Consider the following 21,508-nt stretch of genomic DNA (forward strand, 5'->3'; position numbering starts at 1 on the left):
AGGGGCGACTCCGAAGCTCAGTAAGGTTACGCAGGAGGCGAACCTGAAAGTAACTACCGAGAAGTCGGCAGCTCCTAAGCGGAAAAGATGGGAGAAGGTTGAGCGGAAGGCCGGCCCTTTCAAGCCGGAGAAACCATTGCCTCTACCAAGGACCACTGAAGGTCGACGGGAGGAAGACCTACCCTGGAGGGAGGTCGTGAACCCCAAGAAGGCGAGGATGAGACGTCAGCAGGCCGCAAAGTGTGCGGCAGGTGAAACGCTGCGCACCACTGCTAAGAAGGGTAGAGCCCAGGAAAAGACGGGTGCGCCTTCCAATGGCAGTGGCAAGCGCAAAGACAGAGGCGAGGCGATTATCGTCAAGACTGACGATAAAAGCTACGCTGAAGTCTTGAAGGCCATGAGAGTTAACGATAAACTCTCTGGCCTAGGAGGGGATGTCAACTGCATCCGAAGGACGCGGAAAGGCGAGATGATTTTCGTCTTGAAGCGGGATGCTGCTCAGAAGAGTTCTGAGTACAAAAAGTTGACGGAGGAGGTCCTGGGTGATGGGGTTCAAGTAAGAGCCATATGCCCAGTTTCGAACATCCAGTGCAAGGGCCTGGATGAAGTAACCGAGGCCAGAGAGCTGGTCGACGCACTGAGAGTTCAGTGCAATGTCGAGATCCAGGAATCTGCGGTTCGGTTACGCAAAAGCTACGCGGGAATGCAGGTTGCCTCATTCCAAGTACCTTAGGCTGAGGCCAAGAAGGTTATGGTTGGTCGTGGGTTGGTCGGTATGTCCGCTAAGTATAAGCCAACCGCTTTAGACCTGCTTCAGGTGTGTTGGCTACGGTAATAGTGACTGTTAAGGACCTGATCGCAGCAAGCTATGCCGTAGGTGTGGAGCTGAAGGCCACCAAGCTCGCACCTGTCAGGCTGCACCAAGGTGTGTGGTCTGTCCCCCGAGTACAGACAACAGATACATTACCGGTGTCCAGGCCTGTCCGGCATCTAGAAAGATCCAAACACGCAGGTAACGCAGCTAAACCTAAACTACTGACCTTCTGCAGCGCGGGATGGATGGTGGAGCCAGAATGGAAGGTTCATGAGGGGCATACCTCCAGCGATCATCACGAAATTCGTTTTATGGTCCGGTATACCCCTGTCGCAGCCACAAGGCGGATCGGCAAAACCGATCTAGGATGGCGCACCTCGCAGTGCAACCCAGAACTCTTGGAGGAATCACTACGATGGGAGAGATGAACAACGGGATTAAGTGGCGATGAGTTAATCGATTTACTAATTCGCGCATGCGATGTGAAGATGCCTAGGAGGACCAAACCTCCCGGAAATCGACAACCAGCATACTGGTGGACAGACACTATTGCAGACCTTCGTAGAACCTGCCGCAGAGCTAAGAGAGGGTTGCGACGTGCCAGAACAGACGCTGAAAAGATCGAGAGACGCCGGGTGTTCCAGACAGCGAGCAGAGCTCTGAATTACGAGATTAAATGTAGTAAGAGAGCTGTGCAAGATGGCGAACGACAATCCATGGGGAGATGCATACAGGATGGTGATGGTTAGGACTAACAGCACGCCTCCTGAGAAATCCCCGGATATGAAGGCCAAAAAAGTCAAAGGGTTGTTTCCGAGGCATGAATTATCGAACTGGCCCGCTACCCCGTACGAGTCAGTCGACGTGGTACCGCTAAAGACTAACGAGGAGCTTATCGTAGCTCAATAAGTCACCAGGCCCGGATAATATTCCAATCCTAGTCCTTAGACACGCTATTCTCGCTGATCCAGACGAAGGAAACTTCCCGGATCGTTGGAAACGGCAAAAAATAGTGCTACTGCCGAAGCCCGGCAAGCAGCCGTGAGAGCCTTCGGCATGTAGACCAATTTGCCTACTCGACACAGCTGGAAAGAGGGGTATACTGAATAGATTGTCGGGTTATACAAAGTGGGCTGGTGGCCTATCTAGCAACTAGTATGGTTTCTGTAACGGCCGTTCTACCATCGAGCAATTCGATTGGTAACGGATACCGCCAAGATAGCGAGAGGTTTGAACAGGCGAGGTATAAGGTACTGCGCATTGATTACACTTGATGTTAAATGGATACTTATACTCACTTATTTTCAGAATATGGTGTTGATATACGACACGGATGCTGGTTAAAAGTCGATCGAAGTGTCAGCGGGTGTTCCACATGGATCGATCCTCGGACCAGACGCTTAAGTCTCTCGACCGGTGTGAAAATAGAAGGCTTCGTGGATGACGTAATGCTGGAGGTAACAGGAGACACTCTCGGCGAAGTCGAACTGAAGGCTTCATACGCGATTGGAAGAGTAGAGGAATGGCTCAACTCGAGGTGGCTGTCCCTTGCACATCACAACACAAGACGGAAGTCGTGGTGGTGCATAATCGCCATGGGTTGCAGCAAGCGAGGATAAGACTAGGGAGCTGCACAGTTAACTCCGTGAGGTCTCTTAAGCATCTGGGCGTGATGATCGACGATAAGCTCAATTTCATGAGCCACGTCGTTTATGCATGTCAGCGGGCTTCATTGGCGATAAAATCTTTATCACGAATGATGTCCAACAGATCAGCGGTGCATAGTCAGGTGCGTAGGTTGTTACCGGCTGACGAACGAAAACGGCTTACGACTAATTGATTTCGCCGCCTCCAAGAATATGGCCATTCGCAGCACCTCCTACCAACACAGCCTCCCGTATCGGTACACCTGAAGATCACCACGTTCTGATTGATGGACGGCACTTCTCCGAAATTATCGACGTCAGGACATATCGTGGCGCTAACATCGACTCTGACCACTATCTGGTGATGGTTAAACTGCGCCCAAAACTATCCGTCATCAACAATGTTCGGTACCGACGACAACCGCGGTACGACCTAGAGCGACTGAAGCAACCTGATGTCGCCACTGCATACGCGCAGCATCTCGAGGCAGCGTTGCCGGAAGAGGGTGAGCTCGATGGGGCCCCTCTTGAGGACTGCTGTAATACAGTCAAAGCAGCCATTAACGACACAGCGGAGAACAACGTCGTGTATATGGGTCGAAGTCGACGAAACGATTGGTTCGACGAAGAGTGCAGACAGATACTGGAGGAGAAGGACGCAGCGCGGGCGGTCGCGCTGCAGCAAGGTACCCGGCAGAACGTGGAACGTTATAGACGGAAGCGGAGACAGCAGACCCGCCTTTTTCAGTCGAAGGAACGCTGTCTGGAAGAAGCGCAGTGAGAGGAGATGGTTCTATCAGAAGCTCAACGCATCCCGCAAAGGCTTCGTGCCGCGAGTCGAAATGTGCCGGGATAAGGATGGGAGCATCTTGACGGACGAACGTGTGGTGATCGAAAGGTGGAAGCAGCACTACGAGGAACATTTGAATGGCGCTGAGAGTACAGGCAGTGAAAGTCAAGGCAGCGGAGGAGATGACTAAGTCAGTTTAACGGACGATGGAAGCCAACCATCCCCCACCTTGAGGGAAGTTAAGGATGCCATCCAACAGCTAAAGACCAATAAAGCATCTGGTAAGGATGGTATCGGAGCTGAGCTCATCAAGATGGCCCCGGAAAAGCTGGCCACTTACCTGCACAAACTGATAGTCAGAATCTGGGAAACCGAACAGCTATCGGAGGAGTGGAAGGAAGGTGTTATATTCCCCATCTACAAGAAAGGCGACAAGCTGGAGTATGAGAACTTTCGAGCGATCACCATCCTTAATGCCGCCTACAAAGTGATATCCCAGATCATCTTCCGTCGTCTGTCACCATTAGTGAATGAGTTCGTGGGAAGTTATCAAGCCGGCTTCGTTGACGGCCGCTCGACTACGGATCAGATCTTTACTGTACGGCAAATCCTTCAAAAATGCCGTGAATACCAGGTCCCAACGCACCATCTGTTCGTTGATTTCAAGGCGGCATACGACAGTATAGACTGCGTAGAACTATGGAAAATTATGGACGAGAACAGCTTCCCTGGGAAGCTTACCAGACTGATCAAAGCAACGGTGGATGGTGTGCAAAACTGTGTGAATATTTCGGGCGAACACTCCAGTTCGTTCGAATCGTGCCGGGGACTAAGACAAGGTGATGGAATTTCGTGCCTGTTGTTCAACATTGGGCTGAAAGGTATCATGCGGAGAGCCGGGTGTAACAGCCGGGGTACGATTTTCAACAGATCCAGTCAATTTATTTGCTTCGCGGATGACATGGACATTGTCGGCCGAACATTTGCAAAGGTGGCAGAACTGTACACCCGCCTGAAACGTTAAGTAACAAAAGTTGGACTGATGGTGAATGCGTCAAAGACACATTACATGCTTGTGGGCGGAACCGAGCGCGACAGGGCAAGCCTGGGAAGCAGTGTTACGATAGACGGGGATACTTTCGAGGTGGTCGAGGAATTCGTCTACCTCGGATCCTTGCTAACGGCTGACAACAACGTTAGTCGTGAAATACGAAGGCGCATCATCTGTGGAAGTCGGGCCTACTACGGGCTCCAGAAGAAACTGCGGTCGAAAAAGATTCGCCACCGCACCAAATGTGTCATGTACAAGACGCTAATAAGACCGGTTGTCCTCTACGGATATGAAACATGGACAATGCTCGAGGAGAACTTGCAAGCACTCGGAGTATTCGAGAGACGGGTGCTTAGGACCATCTTTGGCGGTGTGCAAGAAGACGGTGTGTGGTGACGAAGAATGAACCACGAGCTCGCCCAGCTCTACGGCGAACCCAGTATCCAGAAGGTAGCTAAAGCTGGAAGGGTATGATGGGCAGAACATGTTACAAGAATGTCGGACAGCAACCCTGCAAAGATGGTGTTCGCTTCCTATCCGGCAGGTACGAGACGACGTAGAGCGCGGCGAGCGAGATGGGCAGACCAGGTGCAAAACGACTTGGCGAGCGTGGGGCGTATTCGAGGATGGAGAGATGCAGCATCGAACGGCGTCAAATTGTTGATTCAGTGTTATCTGTTTAGATGTAGACTAAATAAATGAATGAACTACTCGTGTAGAGGTTCAAATCAGACTCCTTTAATTCACCAAAAATTCACTTACATCTAACCTAAGTAACGTGCGGGTCTCTCCTTTTGAGACCAGCCCGTCGCCGAAAGTAAGTGCGCTTGTCCGCTTCTTTGGCTGCGTCGATTTCTCCGTTCGAAACGATTAAATTGCCATCCGCTGCTCAGATGCAGAGTTATGTTTATCAATATGGTCGCTTCTGAGCTACGTTGACAACGGTAAATGAGGTACCTACGTTGCAATGGCAGGTGACCTTGGCCAAAAAGTGTCATTTTCCCCCATTGTTCTAGAAAGTTTTAGATAATATTGAAATACACCGTTTGGTGGCTATTGCGACTTAAAAGCTTGAAATTTTAAAAAGTTATAACAGTTTTATTGAATTTTTTAGTAATTATTTGATTTAAATGCAACTTGCCAACGAGCAAATTGTGGCACACAATCTCATACGCATAACAAAGTACAAGTAATGAGCTTTAAATTATTACCTCAACTTCAGAGTTGTAAGCGAATGTAAGGAATGTTTCATCAAAAAATATTTCCTACTATGCAAAACAAAATCAATCTCCCATCGCAAGGTGTTAATGAATCAGCGCACCATGCGTCTCCATATGCTTGTATGCTTACGTCGAACACGTTCAAAGTTTATTGCCAATGTGCATTGCTGAGTGAATGTAAACTGCGTCGGTTATTTTTTATTTCAAATCTATTATGTCTATAATTCTATCATGAAAATGTTCATCTAAGTTTGAAGGTCGATATTAGAATTTACATATAAATCATAAATGTATACTCAGCCGAAATTAAATATAAATATGCACTATGCTAGCTCTACTAAATAGTTCGCCAGTAGCATAAATTGTCTCATCAGACATGGAATATCCGTTTCAACGAGCTCAACGCATTAGTTCTCACTGAAGCTCACAGAGAAAGAACAAGTAGTGTGCCTGTATTGGTTCCATCGGAGTTCACTAAAAATAAAAACAACCTATCACTCCGCCAGTTGTTTTCGAACCATTCGAATGGGATTGAATAGCATATCATATCGTATCCGCTACCTGTATGATTATGTATATGTATAGCATGTCATAATCAAAACAAAACAAGAACGTCAATCGCCAGAACGTTGCTGCAGGTCATCGACGTTAGCAGAAATTCTGTGATTTTTTTCATATACAAGTGTTATCAGTGCAATTAGAGCACAGGACAGATAGCCATGCTGGCCGGAGGACACGGTGAACCCAACCCGAACAGCTCCTGGATGGACTCCCGGGGACTGTGGTTGGCTTACATTCTTGGCATCATCCTTTTCCATATCGTCATCCTGGCGGTACCATTCATTGATATTCCTTACGCATGGACGATTACGAATATTACGCACAATCTGGTGAGCAACAGAATTTCATTTATTTGATTGCGTGTGAGTTATCTTATCACGAACATTTTGTTGTTGTAGGCTCATCTTTACTTCTTGCACTCGATAAAGGGTGCACCGTGGATGAGCATCGATACTGGAGATTCGCGAAAGTATACTCACTGGGAGCAGATCAACCATGGCGAACAGTTCACTGCTACCCGGAAGTTCCTGACGGCAGCGCCGATTGTGTTGTAAGTATTCGCTTTTACAGTGGGATGAGGGTATAATAATATCGTGCGTGGCATTTCAAAACGATGTCCAAATACTTTACTGTATATTGACTATTATCCATTTTCCTACTCGGTCTGTGGCACAGTTCGGTTTAATTCCAATCTACTTCTTTATAATAAGGATCATTAAATCACTGAAAGTTCTTTATTCATGAATCTTATCCGCTCATATTGATTAGAGGCAGAGGCAGAGCCAGGTTCAAAATCATCAAATAATTGCATATTTTCTTTATGATTTCTTTAATCTATAATTCAATATAATTAATGGGTCTGTCGGCAATTTGGATTTAGTTGGGCCAATGAAATTCAACCCTGGATAAAAAAAAAAACTACTAAAGTGATTGATTGATGGTTGAAATCGCCATCGTAGCTTCTCTGATCATTTTGTTAGCAGCTTGGAGGCACTGTTAGGAAAATCCAATTCTGAGTAGGCGAGATCGCCATCGAAAGCCAAAGGGTTAAAAATTTAAATATTTGGCTATCGGGATCTCTCGATGCAGATGTTCCGGTTTAGCAAAGCTGTTCGATGGGAGCCATTATTTCAATTACGCACTCTCGTGCATTAGAGCAAAAAAGGCTCTCTTAATTTGGCTCTTAATCGCATGTCACAACCGATCGTGTACCAGGAGGTCAGCTCGGATCACTATCCGGTGGTGGCCGAAATCGGTTCGTCGATCATAATCGTCACCAACTCTCCAGAAGGAACTACCATCGAGTGAACTGGCAGCGGTTCCAGCAGTGCGTTGACACCACCATCGACTACGAGGTGCGTCCGGAGACGCCAGAAAGTATCGACCACCAGCTGTGCGCCATCGAAGAGGCAATCTCGGTGACCAGAGAGCAGCATGTTCCAACGGCTAGTTAGGCAAGCAACACCCTAACCATCAACACCCTCACCAAAGTTCTCATTCGTCTTCGCAACGTGGTTCGTAGACAGTACCAACGTACTGGGCTGCCTGTACTCAAAACCCGTTGCAATCGCTTGACAAACGTAATCCAGGCCAGAATGAGGTCCACTCAGAAATAGTGATTTTTCCAATAAGATCCGCGTTCTCCCAGACTGTGCTAAGCCGTTCTGGAAATTGACCAAAATTCTAAAATCCAAGCCTCGACTCATTCCACCTTTGATCCGATTAGACGGCAATGGCTCTAAGGCTTTGCTTAATAACTCTTCTCGCCGAGGAGAAGCAGCCATTAACGAGCATGCTAACAACATCCATCTTATTTTCTACAACTTCTTGGAGGAGTTGGAGATTTCAGCTGGCAAATTGGCGGCTGTCGTGACGCTTATCTACCATTCGGCTGGTAATCAAAATTACCATCCGACAACAATATGGATTGCGTGCTATCGCAAGAACAATTACCAACAGACTGTCTGTTCCAGAACTAGACCAAGTATCACATAGCTGAACCAAGCTTCTTTATCATTCTGTCTTCCTCTAGCGCACGTATTCCTTCATATCAGCGGCATATACTTATCAAATAATCGAAAAACATGAAGGCCCCAGGCTTCGACAGCGTCCTGAATCTCGAACTCAAACATATGAGTGCTCCATTCTTCGAGCACCTTTCGTTGATCTTTAATTAGTTTCTTCGTCTCAGCTACTTCCCATCGTCCTGGAAGTCAGCCAAAGTCATCCCCATCCGGAAACCTGTGAAGGATCCTTCCTCTCCGAAAAGTTATCGCCCCGTCAGCCTGCTCTCAGGGTTATCCAAGCTGTTTGAAAAGGCGTTTTACAGCCGGTTACTTGAGTCTACTAAACACCACAACATCTTGCTCGAGGAACAGTTTGGTTTCCGACACGGTTGGTCCACCGTGCGTCAACTGACCCGAGTTACCAACGTCCTTAGACATCTGCCATGGCCTTACTCGATGTCGAGAAGGCATTTGACGTGATGGCCTGGTGTACGAACTACAACGCTACAATCTTCCCAGCTACCTGGTGAAAATAATCAACAATTATCTGTCGACAAGGTCATTCCGGGTCTCAATCAGCGGAGCAAGATCCAATGCGCAAGACCTCGTCGCAGGCGTCCCCAGGGCAGTATCCTTCTGTTTAATCTGTTCGCCTCCTACATTCCAGAACCTCCAGAGGGCGGCATTCTGTCTCTGTTCGCAGACGGCACCTCCATCCAGGGTTGCCACATTTAAATCTGTATTTTTGCCTCAGAAAATCTTTATATCTGTATCTCAAGTCAAAAAATCTGTATTGCACATCTGTATCCATCTGAACCAAATCAAAATCGTCTTTAATAAAGTCAGTTTTGAAAAAATAAAGTCCGGAAACACTATACAGAACTACAAGTCAGACTTGTCATAATTCAGCAATTGTTTTGCATATTTGTTTCCAGGGATTACAAATAAAGGAATATAAGCAACAATGTGATTGGACTAATATTCAGCCACACTCAAAAGAAGCACTGATTAACTGTTTCAAAGTATTTCAGATATGAGCAATGAAAGTTAGACCTGATTATTTAGAGTGAAATCAACAGTGATTCAGTTTGGTTGCAAATTTTCAAATACTATTCTAGTTTGAATATGAGCCAAAATAGAACAAACTCACAGGCTTCCCCAGCAGTGTTCTATTCATGTTTGATTGTTTTTCCATTAAATGAAATGATTATGTTGCTGCTGAGGAAGGCGCGGTAAATGCAAAGTGGATTGATCCGTACATAAAATGACGCTAAACTAAAACAATTGAAAAATATTTGAATCTCGTGATTCATTCGTGGTTCAAATCTGCAGAAAATAGAACTGAGCGGTATAACAGTTTTAAGCTTTTGAATCTCGACTGTTATAAAAAATGAATCTTGAGCCACTGCTTGGGAAAGTGCATGATTCAGATTCATATTCAAACTGACAGCCCCGAACGATTTGAATCACTGCTGATTTTACTCTTAGTAATATAAGTTAAAATATAATTTAAACATTTTCCGGAACGTAATCTGATCGAATTTCAAAATCATTGTTAAATTGCCAATTAAGTACAAAACCTTCCAGAGACCACATGTTCCGTATTTTTAAATTGGAATTTAACTAAGCTCAAAATGACCTTTCAAAGATCATTTTAGATAGAATAAAAGTAATTCGATAGCATAAAAGTAATTCGAAATATTTTTTGGTACTAATATCCTCAAGAAATCTGTAAAATCTCTAAATTTTCCAAAAATCTGTATATCTGTATATACAGATTCTTGGTCGCAACCGTACCTCAAAAATCTGCAAAATACAGAAAAATCTGTATATGTGGCAACCCTGCCTCCATCGTCTACCAAGGTAGAGTTATCAGAGCGCTAGTGACAAAACTTCAACGAGGCCTGGATGCCCTGACAGAGTACCTCACCAGCTGGAAGATCTGTATCAACGTGGCGAAGACCCAGGTCACCCTACCCTACTCTAAATCCCCTAAACATGTTCCGCCTGGGGACTGTAAAATCATCCTCAATGGCACTACCTTGGCTTGACCCTCGTCAGCAAGCTTATTTTACGTCAACAGGTTGACAAGACGGTGACGAAGTGTAACGTTTTGTTGAAACTACTGTACCCTTTGATCGACTGTTGTCATTGGACTAAAAGGACCATTCCCCCTTAATTTTCGGTGGACCTAACATGGAGAACAGATGCTGTTGTGACTGTTGCCACTAAAAGTTACCCAGGTCGATCTTGCTATGAATAATTAATTATGAGGCCAGTGAACAAGATCTTTCAAATTGTATTTTTACCCTTCACAGGTTCCTGTTGACGTGCATGTACACTCGGAATGACATCGATCACTTCATCGCAAACTTCATCTCACTGTTTGTAGTGCTGGTTCCGAAGCTACCACAGTTCCACGGAGTTCGACTGTTCGGGATCAACAAGTACTGAGCGGAGGCGGGTTTTCCAACGCGCCAAGTTAAACAATAAATAGCTGAAAGCATCACCACACCTGTGAGATATCTGAAGTAACCGATACTGGGAGCTGGAAGTAGTTATACCATAACTATATATCGCATATTACCTACAACTAAACTATACAAGTGTAAACTAACTAGATTTTATCTATACGGAATGTTTCTCACAAGAAGGATCTGTTTGGGGTGGCTTAGAATTAGACCAGGGGGCTCGCTATTTTGTGGCCTGGTGTAGAACTCAACATAAACCGATTATGGTTATTGATAATGTGATTTTATCTGATTGATGTCGTTTGGTTTGGGGTTGACCTTTGTTAGATGTGAAAGACTTATTACGAGCTGTGTACCATCGGACTGAGATGTACCTTATCCTTGGAATGGTAAATAAATATATGGAAAAATATCTCCACTGTATTCTTTTATTTCGTTAGAAACTTTCTTAAAGGACTGATCGGCCGTATACTTACTTGATACTTGATGGGCTACAGCTCTTCAATGAACCTACGCTGAATGGAGTATCCTTCTCCACTGGACTCGATCCTGGGCCAATCGCTTCCAGTCGCCCTGAACATTGAGCGCCCTCAGGTCCTCTTCAACTGCAAAAAGCCATCGTGTACGTGGCATTCCACGAAGCCTGCGGCCTCTTCCGGGTTCTCTACTAAATATTATCTTCGCTTGACGTTCTTCCGGCATACGAACAACGTGACCAGCCCACCGTAGTCTGCCGTGTTGTATAAGCCTAATAATATCCAGCCCTTTATACACCTGGTACAATTCGTGATTTTTTGTGGGCCCTCCTTAGCCGTGCGGTAAGACGCGCGGCTGCAAAGCAAGACCATGCTGAGGGTGGCTGGGTTCGATTCCCGGTGCCGGTCTAGGCAATTTTCGGATTGGAAATTGTCTCTACTTCCCTGGGCATAAAAGTATCATCGTGCTAGCCTCATGATATACGAATGCAAAAATGGTAACCTGGCTTAGAAACCTCGCAGTTAATAACTGTGGAAGTGCTTAATGAACACTAAGCTGCGAGGCGGCTCTGTCCCAGTGTGGGGATGTAATGCCAATAAGAAGAAGAAATCAATTCGTGATTCATGCGACGCCGCCAGATACCGTTCTCCTGTTTACCGCCGAGTATTGTCCGCAGCACCTTACGCTCAAACACTCCGAGAGCTCTCCGATCAGCCTCCTTTAACGTCCATGTCTCATGGCCGTATAAAGCGACCGGAAGAATCAGAATAGTATACAGCGCGAGTTTTGTTTTCGTTTGCAGACTACGGGACTTAAGCTGGTTACGAAGTCCGTAATAAGCCCTATTTGCAGCTGCAATACGCCTTTTCACCTCGCGGGTAAAATCATTATCGCACGTCACTAATGTTCCAAGATACACAAATTCTTCTACCACTTCAAATTTTTCACCATCCAGCACTATTTCGCTACCACCACCACTAATGAATGAACCCACGTTGATTGCCAGCGACCATGTACTTCGTTTTGCTGGTATTGATCGTGACTCCAATCCTCGCTGTCTCTCTCTTAAAAGGCGCTAAAGCCTCTTCCACGGCGATCAATTCCGATAATATAGATATCGTCCGCAAATCCCAGGAGCATATGCGATTTTGTGATAATGGTACTGATTTTTTGCACACCAGCTCTCCTAATCGCTCCCTCGAGCGCTATATTGAACAGTAGGTTCGAGAGTGCATCACCCTGCTTTAATCCATCTAAGGTAACAAATGACGTCGATATTTCATCCGCAACCCTTACAATTGATTTCGATCCGTCCAACGTTATACGAATCAGCCGTATCAGTTTCGCCGGAAAACCATGTTTAAGCATTGTACGCGATGAACGCGTTCAGTCATCAAAACGAATCCATTGAGCAGCGTGGCCAAAATGGGCTAACTGGTTGCCGATGCTGTAGAAAGTAGTATATAAGACCTGTACATTCATGTTCTTTTGAATCAGTTTGTAATAAAAAGTGAACGAATACAGAACGGAGTTCCCAAGCAGCACGCGCAACATCTTTCAAATAGGCGTTTGTTCTTAATAAATTGCATTGAAGACACTGGCAATACACCGAGTCACATTGAAGCCACTTCCCAGTTTCAGAAAATCACAATGTTTCATTTCCGTTTAAGTGGCGTCGCAATATTCTACCCATCTGACTTCTTGGGTGGTTTAAAATTCGATGTGTTTCATATCAGAAACAAAACAGAATTAATAACACTTCGGTTCATTGCTGTTACGACAATGTTTCTGATATGTTGCAAAACACTTTGAGCTCAGCTGAGCAGTATTTTATTTTTGACAGTCCTCTGCATGTTCCGTATAAGGTACAATGAAGTTGCAAATGACTTTGTTGTTTATGTAGTGCACTTGTAGCAAAATCTCCAAATAGAATTGTTGGTGTGATGGTTATAGTAGAAGGTTGCAAATCTCAAAGGTCCATGGTTCGATTCCCAATTGGTTTTTGTGTTTTTATTTTCATTGTAGCCGCAAGATGTTGCAAATAGGCTCCACCTCTTGCGCTTTTTGTGTCACAAAGGAGTTCCAAATACGACGCGTTGTGCATAAGTCAGACCTTTAGTAAGTCATACCACAGTTGTTGTTACTCACTGAGAAACAAGTGGTGTTGCTTGGGTTGTGGCTTTATTCGAGACCAGAAGAGTACCAATCTAGTCAACCTGGCGACTAGCATTCTCTCTCTCTCCTTCTCCTGATCGGTGCATAAGCAGTGAGTGTGTGGTTCAATTCGTCGTTCGGGTGGAGTGACGCGTGGTTAGTGTTCGAGTGCGGTGCATCAGAACAGCCAGGACGACGGAGAATCATCGAGAACGTGAGCATCAACAGAGCATTGCTGCAATTGGATTATCCTTCTCAAAGGCCGCCACAACCAAACCCTCGCTTGTCGTACATGTTCCGACCTGTCCGTCGCTTGACCAGTTCGGTTCAAGTTGGAGTTAATTAAATAATTTTCTTTATTCGGTTGGAACATACGAGTGGTTTGTGTTGGTGGCACGTTCGGCATCTGCCGTGGTCCTTCAACTGATGTGGTCCTTCACTGAGAAAGTGGAATCTCACACAATTCTGTCGCTGGTACCAGGATTCCTGCGCTGGTGGCTGCAGTGTAGGGTGGTCTAACCGGTAATGGCAAAACCTGTAATACCGGTATTACTGGCCCATTATGAGTATCGAAAATACCGGTTTTAGAGACGGAAAATACCGGTATTTTCGGTATTTCAAATTTTGCTGTTGGTATAAAAAATCACAAATAGTTTTCAGTTAAACTATCGATTCACCGTGCCACAAACACTTACAACAATTGAATGTGCGTATAAATGAACATTTGCACAAGTAAGCATCAATGACGACGTTCACGTTCAAAGAGTTTTAGGGGACCGTTCAAAAAACTTTGATCGATTTGAAACTGCGATCCAAACTTATCTTATGTGGTTATGATTTTTGTTTTCGGTAAATGAAATAATTCAAGCCCTCGAACCTGTTCAAGCTGCTATGAAACTACTCCGCTGACGTGGCAATTATCAAGTAAAGCCACAGAAATTGTCTCCATTGCGATGCTCACAAAGAACGAATCCAAGGGACGATCAGAATACACTGATTTGTTTTCGACTTTTCTGAATTATCCTGTCGAAAAGCAACTGATCAGACATGATTTTGGCATTTTCTTCAAGACATCCATCTTTGATTAAGCAAGTGGACGAGATCTTGAAGCGTCTAATCATTCATGCATCAGAGCAGTAGGCATAGGTAACGACCTGACGACCAGTGCATAGAAGATACCTCTATGAAGGATTTTTCTGGTTTATCGGTAAAAGAACAACTCGTAATGAGACTGCAGCAGAGCAAAATACTTAAGGGCAAGTATTTGAGATTGATTTTTGACGCTCTTGAAACCATTCGTCCAACTTCGATTGAACCAGAAAGGGCATTCTCAGCCGCTGGCAACATTACCAACAAAATCCGATGTAGATCAATCACTCAGTATGTAATGTCTACATAAATTTCACTTTGTCCAGCTCAACAAGCAATGGTTTTTACACTTCAATTATAAATAAATATTGTTTTCGCCCAAATGTTCAAATTCAAGTTTTATTTCTGAAATTTTCAAAAATACCGGTTTTTACCGGTATTACCGGTATTGACTCCACCAAATACCGAATACCGGTATTTGTCAAAAATGGCCAATACCGACCACCCTACTGCAGTGTCAGTTGCTAGCAGTGTGCTGCTGCCTGTGATAGGCACGGTCGCCAGTAATCGTGTTGTGATCGTGCCCGCTGGTGACTGCAAGGTGCACAGAACCTGCATCTTCATCATCCTGCCCGGCGACTCGATCACGAGATAAGTCTAAGTCGGTGTTGCTTGAAGGGTAAGTGCAACGAATTGCCTCGTGATTAAATAATTACTAAACATTGGTCCGAATCGAACCGGATATTATACTGCATAATCAGTCCATTCGCGAATATTTATGACCCCCACGAGACTGTCAAACGAGTTTATGTAAAGTGAAATGTGAATCTTCCATCAGTGACATTAAAGTGAAGTACAGTGGTACCCGTAGTGTGTGAAAAGTGATAACCCTCAGTGAAAAGTGATCGTCCATTGTGAGTAAACTTTAGTGAAAACAGTGACCATGGAGAAGTTGAAGCAATTGATCCACCAACGAGGTCAAGTAAAAGCGAGGCTGACAACAATCGTCCAGAAGCTAGACGAGGCTTCTGATAAACCCGAAACAACGAATCTATCGCAGCTGAAAGCCTACGAAACAAAACTGGAAATGCTTTATTCGGAGTATTCGACGAGACATGATTTGGTGATGAATACGTGTACCGGTGAACAACTGGATGCTCAAGATAGTAAACTAGAGGAGTTCGACGAGCTGCATACGAGTGCTTTAGTGAAGCTGAACCAACTGATGGATTTCTTCCGTGCTTCACCTAGAACTGTCGGAGCACCGCAAGTCATCGTGACTCAGCAACCATTAAAGATGCCGATCCCAACTTTTGATGGGAGCTACGAGGGCTGGCCAAAACTCAAAGCACTCTTTAACGACTTGGTCGGTAAGTGTGGTGATTCAGACGCCACAAAACTACAATACTTGGACAAGGCATTGGTTGGTGAAGCCTCCGGTATCCTCGATGCAAGGATCATCAACAACAACAATTATGAGCAAGCGTGGCAGTTGTTGGCAGGATCGGTTCGAAAACCCAAGAGTGATAATCGACACCCACATTACCGGTTTGTTAACGATGAGTCCAATCGTAAAACAGAGCTACAAAGAGCTGAGAGTCCTCATCGATACCTGCTATCGTCACGTGGAAGGATTGCGGTTCATGGAGCAGGAAGTTGATGGCACAGCCGGTCTATTCGTCGTAAAGCTTCTGTCACTATGCCTCGATTGTGAAACACGGAAGCAGTGGGAGCAAACGTTGGATCATGGTGAGCTACCTGACTTGGACGACACCATGAAGTTTCTCAGGAACTATTGCCAAGTGCTCGAGAGGTGTGAAGTGGACAAAACTCCTTCATCTAGAGTAGCAGTCAAGCCTTCCGTAGTAGTAAAGACAAGCTCAGCGCCTAAAACATCTCATCCAGCGTTATCTAATCTATCGGAAAATGTGTGTGAGATATGCACAGGTCAACACAGCAACTACAAATGTTCCTCTTTTTTGAGCATGAGTATCGACGAAAGAATGTTCGAAGTGAAGCAAAAGGGATTGTGTTTTAATTGTCTGCGCAAGGGTCATCAGGTCAGAGGATGTCCATCGGATAAATCATGTTCCAAGTGCGCCAAGAAACACCATACCATGTTACACTACGAGCAGGTTGCTCCACCCGAAGCTAGACAGCAGAGTTCCAGTGGATCAGTGATGACGAAGACGGTGTCAGCAGCTATTCCTGAGGATAATGTATCAACAGCGTGTTTTGGTGTTCAGCGGCGAGCAAAACAGGTGTTGTTAATGACGGCGCTGGTGAATGTAGCATCAAGGGGTGGAAAGATCTTCAAACTACGAGCTCTTCTTGATTCCGGAACACAAGTTAACTTGGTTTCAGAATACGCTGTAAAGTTGCTGTCTCTTTCAAAGTATCCTGCCAATATGCCTGTTGTAGGAGTGGGTGGCGTGCGATCTCAAATCCGACATCAAGTGATTTTGAGACTGTCGTCCGGTTATTCCGGATTCGAAAGTGATATTAATTGTTTGATGACATCGAGAGTGACAGGCAAAATTCCATCAGTTCCTGTTGATGGTTTTGAATGGAAATTTCCCCCTTGTATTGTTTTGGCTGATCCAAGCTTTAATGAACCCAAGGATGTTGATCTATTGATTGGTGCGGAGCTGTTCTTTGATGTCCTGAAATCAGCCCAGTTGAAACTTTCCGATAATCTGCCTCAGATTACGAAGTTGTCAATGTGATGTGTGTTACTAATGAAGATCCGTTGCTGAAGAGTGTTCAGAGATTTTTCGAGCTAGAGGAACTTCCAGAAGACAAAGAGCCAACATGTGAAGAGCAAAGGATCGAAGATCATTTTTGTGAAACATATCAACGAGATGGTGAAGGCCGATTCATTGTTCAGCTTGCGTATCGTGACTCCATCGATCAACTAGGGAACTCCCGTTCATTAGCTATGAAAAGGTTCCTGTCAAGTGAGAAACGAATATCAAATGACCCTGAGATGAAGCGTATGTATCAGGACTTCCTTAAGGAGTATGTAGATTTAGGTCATTGTCATGAGATACGTGAAGAGGACGATCCACCTGGTCAACGAAGCTATTACTTTCCACACCACGCTGTACTCAAACCATCAAGTACCAGCACAAAGCTACGTGTCGTATTCGACGGAAAGGCGAAATCGAATGGGTTATCACTCAACGAAGTTCTGATGGTGGGGCCCAAGATCCAGAATGATCTATTTTCCATTGTTCTGCGTTTCCGAACGCACGTTTATGCATTCTCAGCCGACATTGAGAAAATGTATAGACAAGTGAAGATCGATCCTAATCAGACACGATATCAAAGGATATTTTGGCGTGACCAACCAAAGGATCCGATGAAGGTGCTGGAACTGTCGACAGTGACCTACGGGACGTCTTCTGCATCATTCCTGGCAGTGAGATCCATGATTCAGCTAGCAAGAGATGAAAAAAACACCTTTCCCGCAGCGGCAGAGGTAATACTTGAGGATTGTTACATGGATGATGTATTGAGCGGAGCAGCGACTTTGGAATCTGCAAAACAGCTGCGAAATGACATCGAAAGTCTTTTGAAAAAGGGAATGTTTCCTATTTGAAAGTGGTGCTTAAATGATGACGAAGTGCTTGGAGGTGTTCCTTATAAGGACCGTGAACAATTGGTACGCATCGAAGAATCTAGTAACAATGAAACAATACGAGCCTTGGGTATTCTTTGGAACCCACAAAGAGATCAGTTTCTGTTCTGGAGGAACCCTGAATTGGTGCAACTTGATGAGAAGGTAACAAAACGAAGCGTACTCTCCCATATTGCAAAACTATTCGATCCGCTGGGTCTTATATCACCTGTTATCGTGTTGGCAAAGTCAATTATGCAACAGTTGTGGGCTAATTCTTTAGAATGGGACGAGCCAATTGAAGGAGAACTGTTAAATAAATGGTTGATCTTCCAAGAGTCCCTGATGCAATTGAATGCAATAGAAATACCGAGATGTGTTGTGACTCGTGATGCGTGTCGTATTGAGATCCATGGTTTCTCTGACGCTTCTTTTACAGCCTACGGTTCCTGTCTGTATTTACGAAGCATTCGGGAGGATGGAGCGGTGTCTGTTAAACTGTTATGCAGCAAGTCAAGAATCGCCCCTTTGCATCGATCCACAATGCCTAGATTAGAGCTATGTTTTTTTTTAACGAGGTAATGGAAATCTGCAAACAGACACCTGGGGAGGCGAACCCAGGTAGTGTGGGGATGGGATCACCACTCCCGACCCACTAAAACCAACTCCTTCCTCTCCAGTCATTCCCCCGGCCCGCAATTAAGCAATACTTCGGGGGGATGACTATTGGGCATTGCGCCCCCTCCATGACGTACACAAGTGCACGTATGCGCCTCAACTCTACGACACTCCCCATGCAACACATTTGCACAAGACATACTGGCACCACATGTGCCCCAACACTCACCTGCCTATGCCGCTTGAATGACTGCAAGGTACCCTGCAGGGGGTACCCCATGCCACCATTTCACAGCCTAGACAGTCCTCAATAAGTATGGTGTTCACCCCATCCTGCAACAGGGTGGCACCACTTGTCTACCAAGCCGGAGGCGACCCTAGGTTGGTGGCTCTTATGCCGCTCCTACCTCAGCTACGAGGCAGACCCTTTCATGTCTCCTATTTCTGAGGTGCCGCAGAAGCATCAGCCCCCCGACACTCCTGCCAGTCATAGCGAGACTTTCGTGTCCCCTGCTTCTGAGGTGCCGCAGAGGTATCTGCCCCCCGATACTCCTGCCAGGCCTAGCGAGACTTCACTCAATCCATCCCTGGCAGCCGGATCACACTACTGCCTAAGCAGTCACTCTGACCACACGTACCGTGCAAAAGTGAGTCTGACTTGTGTGCTCGCTCATACATTCAGTCCCAATCGCTTGCACCACTTTTGCACCACACTCCTGATATTCAGTCACTCACTCAGTGGGGGTTGAGATACCCCCATCTCCCATTTTTATCCACTCTGTGCATCTCCTGTGCATCGTTTGGGCGTGGAACACCCGGCACGTCAAGCGTGCCTAACACTCACCTACCCAGGCTTTGATACTGCCAATAGGTCTCCGTAAGGTACTTTGCAGGCAGCACCCACCTATTGACATTTCGAAGCCCAGATAGTCCTCAGCCATCCTGCAACGGGGCGGCACCACTTACCTTACATGTCTCCGATTTCTGAGGTGCCGCAGAAGCATCAGCCCCCCGACACTCCTGCCAGACGCAGCAAGACTTTCGTGTCCCCTACTTCTGAGGTGCCGCAGAGGTATCTGCCCCCCGACACTCCTGCCAGGCCTCACCAGACTTCAGTCATTCTAACACTACCGACCATGCGTACCATGCGAGACTTACTTGTGTGCTCACCCATACACTCGGTCCCTCACTCTGTGGGGGTATTACGAGTAATACCCCCAACTCCCGTTCGCTTGCACCACCTGTGCACCACTTGGGGGTGTGTGGGTACCACCCACTGCCACCCGCTTGCCGCCGAAGCAGCCCTCACTCTGTGGAACCTCCACAGGCTCCGTTAACGACCTGGCTAATTATTTCACCCCCCAGGCCATTCATCCCTTCGGCACGGGTCGCCTGACACCTTGGGATTCGGGGTTAGGGGCTTGTATGCTTTAAGCGGCATACGGTCGCTTGATAAGGTTTGCTTGCGGATATGTGGTTTTTGGGAGGGAATTAACAGCGCCCCCTGTTAACCCCACCACCTCCTAGGCAGAACCCCCTGACTCACAGACAGCTGGGGAGGGGTCGTCAAGCCCTTGGACATGGTCCCTGCTGCCCCCAGATTAGAGCTATGTGCCGCCGTTAATTTGGCAAGATTCTGATACCAATTCTAAAAATGGACGTTCACGGCGTTAAATTGTGGTGTGATAGTCAGATCGTACTGGCGTGGATAAAGAAGAATCCAGAGCAGTTGCAGGTCTTCGTCAGGAACCGAGTCGTGGAGATTAATAAATTAACCAGTGTCTACGAGTGGAACTACATAAAATCCGAAGATAACCCAGCAGATTTGGTGTCTAGAGGTTGTTACCCAGATTGTCTGCGTCGTTCAGACATTTGGTGGAATGGACCGATGTTTTTGCAAGATATCAACTACATGATACAAGAAACTCCGAAGATTTACGATGATGAACTACCGGAAATGAGGAACATACAAGTGTGTAATCCCACGGTTGAGATTGAGGATGAACCGATATTCGAGCGCTGTGGTAATTTTTCAAAACTTCAACGTATATTGGCGCAAGTAGTAAGGTTTACTCGATTGGTTCGGATGACCGCAAGGGATCGTCAAGGGTATCGATGGATTTCAGTACAAGATATGCAAAAGGCGATGGAATACATAGTGCGAGTTTTGCAAAAAAGGGAGCTCTGTGAAGAAATCCAATATGTACAGCGAAAGGAGTTGCCGAAGCGACTTGCAAGTTTACAGCCATTCTTGGATAACAAAGGACTTCTATGCGTCGGTGGACGACTGCAGAATTCTACATTGTCATTTGATGCCAAGTATCAAATCCTTCTTCCGCGGAATCATCGAGTGACGGAGATGTTAATTCGTAAGTACCATGAAGAGAGACTACATGAAGGGCCATCCGGCCTGTTGGCAGTGATAAGACAAAAGTTCTGGATAGTTAACGCTAGATCAGCCATCAGAAAGGTGACTCGCAGCTGCGTGAAGTGCTTTAAAGCTAAACCAAAGTGATATCAGCCAGTCATGGGGAATTTGCCGGAGGAGCACGTGAATGTTGCCGCCGCATTTGAATTCACCGGTGTGGATTACGCTGGTCCTGTTATTGTGAAGGAAGGAAAATACAAGGTGAAGCACGTGAAAGCATATATAGCATTGTTTGTGTGTCTCACAACCAAATCCATACACCTCGAACTGGTTTCGGATTTGACAACTGAAGCCTTTCTTGGCGCTTTGGATCGCTTTGTCAACCGACGGGGGATGATCCGTAAAATAATGTCTGATAACGCGACCAATTTCGTTGGCGTACCAAGGAGCTTCATCAGCTACTCCTGATGTTACGTAATGAATCTGAGAGAATGAAAATCAACGACTTCTTACTCAAACGCGAGATAGAGTGGGAATTCATCCCTCCTAGGTCTCCGAATTTCGGTGGTTTGTGGGAGGCAGGAGTGAAGGTTGTCAAGTCCCATTTACATCGGACTCTGGGCA

The 21,508-nt window shown here is 45.8% G+C and overlaps 2 protein-coding genes across 2 annotated transcripts; both read left to right on the forward strand.

The window, feature by feature from the left end:
- Positions 1-6,013: 6,013 nt before the first annotated feature.
- On the forward strand, positions 6,014-10,971 carry LOC134220756 (ORM1-like protein). Its single transcript, XM_062699861.1, has 3 exons — positions 6,014-6,411; positions 6,481-6,632; positions 10,407-10,971. The coding sequence occupies exons 1-3, from the start codon at positions 6,241-6,243 to the stop codon at positions 10,540-10,542; spliced, it is 459 nt and encodes a 152-aa protein (XP_062555845.1). The 5' UTR covers positions 6,014-6,240; the 3' UTR covers positions 10,543-10,971.
- Positions 10,972-17,004: 6,033 nt separating this feature from the next.
- LOC134222644 (uncharacterized) lies at positions 17,005-17,880 on the forward strand. The gene has a single exon (XM_062701802.1). It carries the CDS (start codon positions 17,005-17,007, stop codon positions 17,878-17,880), a length of 876 nt encoding a protein of 291 aa, XP_062557786.1.
- Positions 17,881-21,508: the final 3,628 nt, after the last annotated feature.

Source organism: Armigeres subalbatus, chromosome 3, assembly GCF_024139115.2.
Source record: "Armigeres subalbatus isolate Guangzhou_Male chromosome 3, GZ_Asu_2, whole genome shotgun sequence".
NCBI lineage: Eukaryota > Metazoa > Arthropoda > Insecta > Diptera > Culicidae > Armigeres > Armigeres subalbatus.

Bases quoted from the DNA above. Each gene is read 5' to 3' on its own strand.
- LOC134220756 (XM_062699861.1), top strand. From the start codon at position 6,241: ATGCTGGCCGGAGGACACGGTGAACCCAACCCGAACAGCTCCTGGATG. The intron at 6,412-6,480 runs GTGAGCAACAGA...TTGTTGTTGTAG, and splicing joins CGAATATTACGCACAATCTG to GCTCATCTTTACTTCTTGCA. The intron at 6,633-10,406 runs GTAAGTATTCGC...TACCCTTCACAG, and splicing joins ACGGCAGCGCCGATTGTGTT to GTTCCTGTTGACGTGCATGT.
- LOC134222644 (XM_062701802.1), top strand. From the start codon at position 17,005: ATGTGTGTTACTAATGAAGATCCGTTGCTGAAGAGTGTTCAGAGATTT.